Genomic DNA, 11586 nt, shown 5'->3' with positions numbered 1-11586 from the left:
ACGATTATCATCATAGCATTCCTTATTCAAAATCCTATCCAATTACATATAATATGACCATATTTAAAATTTAAAGTTCCGGAACCTCACCCAAGCGGTGAATAATAGCGGTTGGTGGTGGTACCGGAAACATCGACGAATATATGCATGACATATATCAAAATGATCCTCTCGATGAGTAAATCACAAATATGCAACTCATTAGTCCAAACAACTGCCGGTGTCGCCAGAAAACGCCTCCAAAGGGCGAAGATACCCAAAATCTTGCGGGGGAAAAACGGTGAGTTGATGGGATTGACTTAGTGTGTTTTGTTCCTCTCTCCACACTGGTTCCAAGGGTATCAACCACTCATCAAGAGGTGGTCGGAGTTGGTCAAAAAACACAATCAAAGTTGACGGACCAAAACTTTGACTGGCGATTCCGAACTATTGACGGTGAGTTGGGCGGTGCCGCTTGGCAGTTGAGGTCACCAGAGCAAGGCAAAACTGATGAGCTATCGCGCATCAAAAATGGTGGCCAGTGGTAGTTGGGTCTGGTGCCTTGCCATGGTTTGCCGAGAGAAGAAGAAGAAGAAGAAGAAGAAAAAGAAGAAGAAGAAGAAGATGAGGAGGAGGAGAAGGGTGTCGGGGAGAGAGAAAGAAAAAAATCTGTATATATAATTTTTTTTTTCCTCCCCTTTTTGACTTTTCAACCTGAAAATGTCTCAGGTTTCACAATAACCGTGTTGTTGACGCGGTTCTTCGCCAACAGATAATTATACGAATAAACGAGATGGATTAGTGTTAAATAGTGAATCGTAATATGAAGATTTCGTAACTCTAAACTGGCGAAATTAGTATCGTGGGAAGGTTATCACTCCTTTCGTTTTAGGTGGTTCGAAGGTTAAAATGCCTCTAGTCCACCAGTAAATATTATTGATATCTCTTGAGTGATCCTTACAGAGTGCTTCTTACAGAGTGTTTCTTTTCCACCAAAATTCCAACCCCTTGAAACGCCCAGGGTCTTGGTATTTATAGGGAGAGGATACCTGGGCGTTGGTAAAGGGGGTCATCCTGTGACCTTCTTACCCATCATGTCATCTCTGTGACATTGATGAATAATTCCTAAAACCTGACAATGAGGTGTTGTCTAATCAATAGGTAAGGGGGGATAATGGGCCGCATGGCCCAAACCAGTCGTGGGGTGCCTGAACACGCACGTTTATACTGCGTGTCTGAGAATTCAGGAATGGAATAGACACGTGATGTCTGATATGTGCATGTTTATATTGCGCGGTAGCATTTACAAGGATTCGAGTGTCAGATCTATGTAGCACCTCGAGCTTGATGTAGCGCCAGCTCGTGATATCTATCCTACCGGTCCACTGCCTTCGAGTAGATTGCTAACTCTCTGATCAGCTCGGGCTAGGGAGGTGGAGACTCGTAAAAGCAGCTTCGGGTGGACGATTTATACGTGGCGGACTGAATTATGCCCTTTTCCAGCTCGCTAATAACTCGCAGATATTTAGGGCGTACACGTGTCATCCACCCCAAGTGTGAATGTGGGTCTACACCTCCATGTATCACCATCGCCATCAATTCTCGTGGCTTGGCAGTTGTGCAGAGAGAGATATTATAACATTCTCTTGCTTCCTTTTGTTCCCATTTTATGCATGTTATCCCCCCAAGAGTTGGGAATTTAACAGACAATTGATATATTGAGGTCACTGCTTTCAATTCTCTCAAGGAGGGTCTCCCTAATACGCATTGAAAGCCGAAGCACAATCTACTACAACAAAGTTCGTCATGACAGTGGTTTTTCTGGGTTGCTCCCCCATGGTGAGTGCTAACTCGATGGCTCCTAAAGGTTGTATTGGATCCCCAGTGAATCCATATAAGGGGGTGTGGCAAGGTTTTAAGTTTCAGACTCTCAAGCCCATCTTTTCCAATGCGGGACGATATAAGATATCTACAAAACTACCATTGTCCACGAGGACTCGATGCACTCTCATATTGTCTAGTTGAAGAGTCAGCACCAGAGGGTCATTGTGGGGGGAAATGCACCCCTCATGCATCTTCCTCTGTGAAGGTTATTGAATCATTTTCCCCTTTAAAGTTCTTTGGGGGTCGCTACCCTAGGTTCACGGTGCACGACGGTGGACTTCGTCTTGCTTCCCTGACATATCTATCTCGTTCCTTCCTTAACTCTCCTCTGAATCTTGGACCTCTGAACACGGTTCTTACTTCTCCCTGCACTTCTGAGGCTTGCTCTTGAGCCTGCGAATAGGATGGCTGAATTTCTAGTCCTGGGTTTTCCCCTCTAACAAACCTACCTAAGTGCCCCTGCGTATGAGTTCCTCGACTTCTACTTTCAAGTGGGTACATTCCGCCGTGGTGTGGCCAACATCCTTGTGGTATTGGCAGTACTTACTAGGGTCCATTTTAGATCGGTCTCCTTTCATCTGCGAGGTTCTTTTGAAGGGCGCCTTATTCTCGTTTGTGAGGAAGATATGTTCCCGGGTATCTGTAAGGTCTGTGTAGAAGGTGTATGGCATTTTCCTGGGTTCACCTCCGCGTACGTGCTTTCTCTGGTGATCGTTCCTTGGCCCTTCATACACTATTTTCTTCTTTGTACCATTTGAGTCTTCATGGGCCGAGGGCTTGAAAATTGGTTCACTTTTTCTTGCCTCCAGGTTCTCATGGTCATCCTTGACATGAATGTACTTTTGTGCTCTTTCATAGAAGTTTTCTAAGTCATTGACCTATCTTTTGAGCATATTATCCCATAACTTACTGCCTAGACGCACTCCAGCCGTGATTGCCATCTTGAGTTCTCCTCTGGTCAGGCTTCCTACCTTAGCTGCCTCCATGTTGAACCTGTTGATATAGCTCTTCAGGCTTTCGCCTTCACCTTGCTTTACGTTAGCAAGGCTAGTACCTGGCATGATGTAATATCGCACTGCATGGTGCTGCTGGAGAAATTCGTCAGAAAATTATTGCCATGACCTGATAGACCCTGGCCTAAGTCTCTTGAACCACTTGTATGCAGGTCCCTTCAACGTGACAGCGAATCAGTGACATCTGGCACTGCTATTAACTCCCCTTAACTTCATTAAGTAATTGAACGCATCAAGATGGTACTTTGGATCTGTATTGCCCTCGTAAGGGGTCATGTGGGGCTCTTTGAAGTTGGCTGGGAGCCGCACGACTTAGATTTCTATAGTGAAGGGTGATTCGTAATCAAACTCATCGTCGAAAGCGTGCCCCCAAGACGCAGTGATTATCTTGCTTCGTAGGCTCCTCATCTCGATGTCTAAGTCTTGTCTTCTTTTGTTCACTGAGTCTCTCAAGTCGGATGGGTTGGCCTTTCCTTTCCTTTTGTATTCCGGAGGAGCCACAGGAAGTGTGGTCCTCTCATATGCCCTTCTCATGTTGAGCTTCTCTCTTAGGTCAGAGGGCGCCCCTTTATAGGTGACTTCAACTTCGTTTTTATGGCCAGCGTCATCCTTCTGCCTTCTTGGGGGTACTTCCCTGGCCTTGGACCTTAATGGTGCTTTCTCCAGGGCCTAGTGGAAAGTCGGGTCATTCTGTCATCCACGGGGATGGTGGTTTCTCCTTTCTCATGTTCCTCCCCCTATGCCTGGGAAGGGGCATGCTTGACTTCCCTTGCAGAAGGTCGTTCAACACCTCCTACATATTCTCTAGTGTGATTTCCACCCTTTGATTCTTTTTGTGTAACTCGCGTATCTCGTCCTCATAGAAGCGAGTTCTTGAGCTGGAACTCACAGAGTGTACTCGGGGACTCTTGTCAGGCCTGTGCGTAGAGGGACCCGGATCCTGATGGCCGGAGCATGGTGCAACCAGAGGTCGAGGATATGGGTACGCTGGTTGTTCTAGATGGCCTCCATCGGGTTGGACAGCCGGGGATGAAACTTCCTTCTCCTTCCTTGGGGCAGGATGTTTCTCTAGCATATCTCCATGCTTAGGTGGTGGAGGGTCTTTCCTGGAGGCTCTCAGCTGTTCTCCGTCCAGCCGAACCTTAATATCTTGTAGTTGACGTAGGCGTTTCGAACGCCTTGGCATTTTTCCTTGTTTGAAATGATTAAAGAATGATGGCTTGACACTTGTTCTTCCCACAGACAACACCAAATGGTTGACGGTGAGAACTCGTCAGCAATTATAGAATCAGAAAACTCAAAGTGTGTTGCAAATACTGTGTCGGAAGAAGATAGAATGAACTTGAAGGAGGAATATGCAGAACTACAATGGAGCAAAAATCATATATTCCTTAATTTTCTGAGCATACAAAGAATTTTCCAACCCCATATTCTGAGGAATGGAGGTCTATTTATAGCTGGGCACTAATGGCCCCTGGTACATGGTGGTCGCAAGGGACAAGATCATACGTAGGTACATTGTCAGGGTAGTGGTGCAGAACGTAATGGTGCAGAGGGTCATGGTATCGGCTCTGATATATTTTCAGGGGTATGCAGAGCAAGCCACCACTTTCTCGTACTGATTCGTGTCACCACTACTTGTCAGATACGGATGTCAGGTCACGCCTTTGCCACCTTTATAGTTGTATATCCCATACACATATGCATGCCCTGTACCTGATGGTCCTTCCTTCATTTGGAAGACACAAATTCCCTCCAAGCTTCCTTACATTTTGCTAAGTGTTGTAGAACTTATGGGTTCTTCAGTGGGGTAGAATGGATTTCCTTAATGCATCCCCCACGTTGAGGTGTTTTTGTGAAATAGGCCTTGTTGCGCCATAGGTCTCGCATAACGAGACCCCTTCGCATAGCGAGGCTCTCTGAGGCTAGCTTCCTGCATATCGCAAAGCTATGTATCGCGGCTGGCCTGACGCATCAAGTTGGCGCCTATCTCTTGGATAGGCCTCGCATAACGAGACCCCCACACATAGCAAGGCTCTCCTAGGCTCACTTCCTTGTCCCGAGGTTTGGGAAGTTTCATGCCAAGAGGTTCGATGCGTGACGCCCAAGCAAGTTAAGCATTGTGCAAGAATCACCTCGAGGCCCTCCTTACACCAAGCACATGTCTTGGTCTTGAGGCACACAAGTGTGCCAAACTTAGAGCAGCGAGTTGGGCCTCGCTATGCGAGACCCTTGCCTATCAAGGGGTGCGTCAGGTCACGGGGGAGTACCTATGCATGCCCAAGGCAAGTTGGGCCCCACATAGCATGGCCTTATCCCCTCCGACACTCATGCCCCTTTGCGCCTTACGCACTTTGGTTACTGTGGGGGCTTGGACATGTGGACCTCATTTTGTGAGACTACTTTCTTCCACAACCCTACGACTTCATTGACGAGTGCTTCAATGGAAATTATCCTATACGCGGGTGACCCTTGCTAGGGCCCTCGCATAGTGAGGCCATCAACGAGGCGTGAAAGTTGGAATGCACTTACAAAGCATGAAGGTTGTCTTATGCCTTTAGCGATTTTCCTATACTCACAAATTATTTTTATAAAGTAAAAATAAAGTATTAAATGGTTTAATCAAACGTTGGGGCTTATAGAAACAAATAATGGTAAAGTAATAATGTTGCTGAATTTTATTTGAAAAAGAAAGAAATAAGCATGTAGGAATTATCGTTTTAAAACGTTACATTTTAACAACGCTCCCGTGTATGATTGTCACATGCAAATGCATTTTTACATTTAAATGTATGCCTATTGTTCAAACATATGATTTTTACTTTGTAATAGGAAGGATTGATAGGTAGAATTAACATTATTCTTTTATGATTTTATGTGAAAATGTGTATGCTTGGAATTATTGGACAACTTGTACCATGTAACGCCCTGGATAGCCAAGACCGTTACACTGTGTGTTTATAAAGTGCCAGACTTGCTAATCAAGTCATTTAATTAAAATTGTGTTACTGAAGCTATAAGGGAACTAGGGTTAAAAATGTTTTGGTCTCAAAAGCCACATTTTCATTAAGAAGCATCATCTGTTTACACGGGATCCCAAAAATATTAAATTTAAAGACTGTTTACAAAAGACACAAGGTTTATACACAATATCAAGCCATATTAAGGCAAAACAGACAGTTAGGCAATCCCTGTCCTGACCCACTCCTCGACCATGGCGATCGAACAGCTGGCTATGTACATTCAACCCCGCAGCTCTCCACCTCAGGGTTGGTCCAACTTGCCCTTGCCTTTACCTGCACCACATAGCACCCGTGAGCTAAGGCCCAGCAAGAAAACACAACAACAGAACATAAGCAATCAACAGAAAAATCAACATCCCATACTGCATCACATAATATAATCATTCAGTATAATCAAGTATTCAACATGCTAAACATATCAACTCATATCATACATCACTGCATAAATGATAACTAGGGCTAGCGCTCTCAGGCTGCTCCCTCCGTTATCCCACTGACTCCGGCCTGCTTAAACCGAGCTCAGTGAATATTAAGCTGTCCTCGGCTACCAGTGGCCAAGCCGCGCCCTGTGTGCAAATATTATGTACGGCACTCTTAGGCCGCTTTTACATGTCCCATGGCATAATACCATCATTGACACGATACAAGTATCGGGAGCACTTAGTCCCATCACAAATATATAACCAGGTGCAGTTTTCTTACCTTTCAATTCACTAGCTTTGATCCCTCGACTCCTTGAGCACGATCCCCCTCGAGCCCTAGCGCTCACCTAAACACAACCATGGAACAAAGTCATCATCAATCCTCAAGTCCAAAACCTAGCCTCGGGGCCAATCCCGAGCCCCCGGGAAGTCCTAGTTCCACCAAACAAGGTGGTGGAATCAAACCCCAAACCCTAGGTCAAAAGCCCTTGCAAACAACCCTAAAATCCCCTTCAGAAGACAGGGTAGTGCTACAGCGCTCATGGGAGGGCGCTACAGCACTACAAACAAAAGCAAAACCCCATCAGCAAGCTTGGCCTAGCGTTACAGCGCCCAAAGGCTAGCGTTGTAGCGCTAGTCATAGACAAGCTAGCACCAGCTTTTCCCTTCTGCGATTTCCTCGAACCAACCTCAACCAAAACTCCTCCAAATCTTTCCCAAACTCAAAAACAACCTCATGACCATACTCCACTCATCCCAAGCACCCCAAATACCTAGAACTCAAGCACATGCATCTCCAAACTTAAAATTCACCATAGCCACTCCTAAACACTAAAACTCAGTAGAAACTAGTTGAACAACAAAGTCAGAGCTTAGAATTTATACCTTTGGTGGAATTTCGACCTCAAGTTGTCTCTAGACCTCCTTGACTTGCTTCTCCTCAACCCTTGGCTCCAACTTCCCTAGAATTACCCATCAACACAGCTTAGATATCTTTGCCAAATACCAAAACCAGAACTGAAGGAACTTACAGAATTTACCTCAAGTGTTGATGAATCCTTGCTAAACCTCTGCCAATTCCCCAAACTTAGCTTAGAATCCTTGATGCTTAGTTTATCCCAGCTCTCCTCTGAGCTTTGCTCCAGAAATCCTCAAGAAACTGATGAAGGAAGCTTAAACCAACTTTAGAAAATTCTCTCTGTTTCTCTCTCTTTCTTTTCCTTCCTTTTCCTACTTTTTCAGACTTCTACACTTCTCTACAATTCCCACTAACATAAAGTCTCAGTAATTCCCATATTTAGAAAGCCAAATGACCCTAATGCCCTCCCCTTTATTCCTAACCCTTTAATCCACTTAAGGGCATTCTAGTCATTTTACCCCAATTCCCGCTAACTCCTCGAGTGTCTCTAATATTTCTCGCTTAACTCCCGATACCTAATTAATCACCAATAACATTCCTCAATGTCAAAATAGATTCCAATTTACTCACTAAATTCTCATTTATACCCCTAAGCTCACCCTGAGCCGAGTATAAATCCCCGCCATAACTTTTTTCGCTACTTTGCTCACTAGGATCGTCTCGAGTCACAGATCACAGATATATCCACATAATAATGTGGTCTCGACAATTATCACATATATCAAAGCAGTTATGCCCATAATGGCCAAAATTACGATTATGCCCCTCTAACCTAATCAGGGCCTACATGCATACTAATACACATATTCATGCATCTCAAATATTCAAATAATCATATAACATGCTTTAAATCATAATCATGCATCTTAATCATTAAAACCACACATAATTCCCATTATGCCCTTCAGGCACACTAATCAAGGCCCTTAAGTCTTATTAGCGAATTTGGGTCGTTACATACCATGTGTGCATGACTCATGCATACGTGGGATATATGTGTTGAGCATGAGTATTGTTATGTGATTCTAAGAAACGGTGTTTGATTATGATTATAGGCTCATATGGCTATTAAGGGTCAATTACGAAAAAATGAAGAATTATTTACGGCGGATTTATTGATATTAGTGGGGGTTGTTTTGCTGCTAATAATGTGTTATTTACGGGCATTTTTTCGCCGCAAATAATAGTATTTACGACGACCTTTTTGCGGCGAATTATTTGGGTATTTGCGGCAAAATTGATCGCTGCAAATAACCTTATTTTTTGTAGTGTGGATACTCTCTATATCTTAGTCTGATATAGATATAGAAAACTTCTTCATTTTTACATTAGTTTCCACGTCAATACAAAAGCTTTCTAGAGACTGTTTATGTATTTGAGTTGGAACCTTATGGTATGTATCTCTTAATTAGGTATGTAATTGTTAGGAATGATGAATAATGGATGCTAAGTATTATTTTAATGTTTTATGATTCATTAAGTTTAACTATTACTGTGAGAATATTATTGTTTTAGATATAATGATAGATGATCGTATTTTTATCACTAATATTTTTATTAATAATTATAGGAGCTATTCTATATTTTTTTTAGACTTATAATTTTGGTACTACATGGTATAAACTAAATTACATATCTTCCATAGTCTATAGGGCTCCGATCATGACAGAGATGTAAAAATTTTATTTAGTAAAATAAAAGACATTATTACTGTTTTACATCTCCACCAAAAATGTTATCAAGCTTTGTTTAATTCTTTTTGCCTTAGATAAGTTAAGAGAGGAGCAAAGATCTTGAATAAAGACCGGCCGAATTTCAAAGTACCTCAGTGAACATTTTTTTTCAAATGCCAACTATAATTGTCTTCTTGTTTGCCTTTGTAGTTTCTACTTGAGATCTGCTCTTTCACACGTGGGAGAGTAGAAAAAGGTTTTATTTATATTTTAATATACTTTACCTCAATGATTAGAAAGAGTCAGGGAATTCCAGTCAGTTGCTTACTTCCACGGAGCAAATTGTATTAAATGGAATAGTGCTAATATTAATGTAACTCCATCATAGTCTTTCTACTTTGTTTTTTTTAACTCCACCACTACTATTTTATTGGCTTTGGCTTTTAATAAATATAAAGTAATTTACTCATTTGTAATATTTAATCTTAAAAAACATATTGGCATTACAACTACGACTCACGCTTTATAAAGTCAATATTTGTAAAAGGAGAACAACCTTATATAGTCATGCAATACATAAGCGGGCGAACGTTCTTCGTATTAGCACGAGTGAAAATTTCCACTCACCCAACTTGGTCAAATGTCCACTAGTATATAGTTCACCAACTCTAACCCGAGAAGAGAAGAGAAGTGACCGAAACTTCCTACCATATGCCTTCCTAGCCTGCATATATAAATATACTCAGATCACAATCCATTTCTTGCATCGAAAGAGAGTAGAACACAACTAGTAAATCCAATATTGTGCTCTCTCTCACACCTACATATATACATAACTCATCACTTCGATCACTCTAGCCAACTCCAAAGCAAAACAAAGTTACTGACCTATATATAGTGTATATATATATATACATTCATCGAAATGGGCAGCCTCGGCGACTTTGAGTTCCCCCTAAACAACGCTCTGTCAAACATGGCCGGCGAAGCAAGCACAAATCCGTTGGACCCCGAGGAGTTCCGGCGCCAAGGGCACATGGTAATCGATTTCATAGCCGATTACTACAAAAACATCGAGAAGCACCCAGTTTTGAGCCAAGTCGAACCGGGATATCTCAAAAAGCGGCTCCCCACATCAGCGCCCTACTATCCAGAATCCATTGAGACGATTCTAAGCGACGTCCAGGACCACATCGTTCCGGGCATTACCCACTGGCAGAGCCCCAACTACTTCGCATACTTCCCTTCCAGCGGCAGCATTGCGGGCTTCCTCGGAGAAATGCTCGCCACCGGCTTCAATGTCGTTGGATTCAATTGGATGTCGTCTCCGGCTGCCACGGAGCTTGAGAGCATAGTCATGGACTGGCTGGGCGAGATGTTAAGGCTCCCCAAGTCCTTTCTCTTCTCCGGAAACGGAGGCGGTGTCCTACAAGGAACCACCTGCGAGGCCATCTTGTGTACACTCGTAGCTGCCCGAGACCGAACCCTCAAAATCATTGGAAGCGACAATATTGGAAAGCTCGTCGTTTATTGTTCCGACCAAACACATTGCGCCTTCAAGAAAGCTGCCCAGATTGCCGGCATCCACCCCAACAATTTTCGAGTCATCCCCACCACGTTATCGTCTTCGTTTTCCATGTCTCCTGAGGCCTTAAGAAACACCATAACTGCCGATGTTGAGGCCGGACTCGTCCCCACGTTTTTACTCGCAACTGTCGGGACAACATCCACAACCGCTGTTGACCCACTCGGACCTTTATGTGACGTGGCAAAGGATTACGGAATGTGGGTCCACGTCGACGCCGCTTACGCCGGGAGCATCTGTATTTGCCCAGAATTCCGGCACTTCATCGACGGAGTCGAAGGAGCCAACTCTTTCAGCTTCAACGCCCATAAATGGTTCTTCACCACCTTGGATTGCTGCTGCCTTTGGGTCAAAGACCCCGCAGCATTAACGCAATCACTGTCCACTGATCCGGAGTATCTCAAGAACAAGGCCACTGAGTCTAAGCAAGTAGTCGACTATAAAGACTGGCAGCTCGCTCTCAGCCGACGATTCCGCTCCCTCAAACTATGGCTCGTACTCCGAAGCTATGGAGTCGAGAAACTACGTGGCTTTCTCCGAAAACATGTCAAGATGGCAAAGCTTTTCCAAGGATCTGTACTGGCTGACGACAGGTTTGAGGTTGTCGTTCCCAGGAATTTTGCCACTGTTTGTTTCAGAATATCGCCATCAGCAATAACTAGTGCTACTAAATCTAAAGCCGTGTTGTCCGAGATAACTAATAATTGTCCCCGAAGGAGTAGTATTATTAGTACTCCCAAAAAAATGATATCTGTGAATGAGCTCAACAACAAGCTCATGGACTCTATTAACCGCTCCGGTCGAATCTACATGACCCATTCGGTCGTCGGCGGTATCTTTCTGTTGCGTTTCGCAGTTGGTGCGAGTCTCACAGAGGAATCTCATGTTGTTGAGGCTTGGAAGGTGGTCAAGCAACATGCAGACGCCATTCTCAGTTCACACCAGCTCCATCACCAATAGTCTTTTCAATTAATATCTTCAATTCATTTTGAGAGGGTCAACAATGATGGTTGCCTTGTTTCTCTGTACTATTCTTTCCTATAAATATACATGCTATTCTTTTAAGTACAAATTAATTTAATTGTCTA

General features: G+C 43.5%; 1 protein-coding gene across 1 annotated transcript; it reads left to right on the top strand.

The window, feature by feature from the left end:
* Positions 1-9702: 9702 nt before the first annotated feature.
* On the top strand, positions 9703-11586 carry LOC133824197 (tyrosine decarboxylase-like). The gene has a single exon (XM_062257067.1). The coding sequence runs from the start codon at positions 9839-9841 to the stop codon at positions 11456-11458; it is 1620 nt and encodes a 539-aa protein (XP_062113051.1). The 5' UTR covers positions 9703-9838; the 3' UTR covers positions 11459-11586.

Source organism: Humulus lupulus, chromosome 3 (genome assembly GCF_963169125.1).
Source record: "Humulus lupulus chromosome 3, drHumLupu1.1, whole genome shotgun sequence".
Lineage (NCBI taxonomy): Eukaryota > Viridiplantae > Streptophyta > Magnoliopsida > Rosales > Cannabaceae > Humulus > Humulus lupulus.
This window is presented reverse-complemented; position numbering and strand designations above follow the sequence as displayed.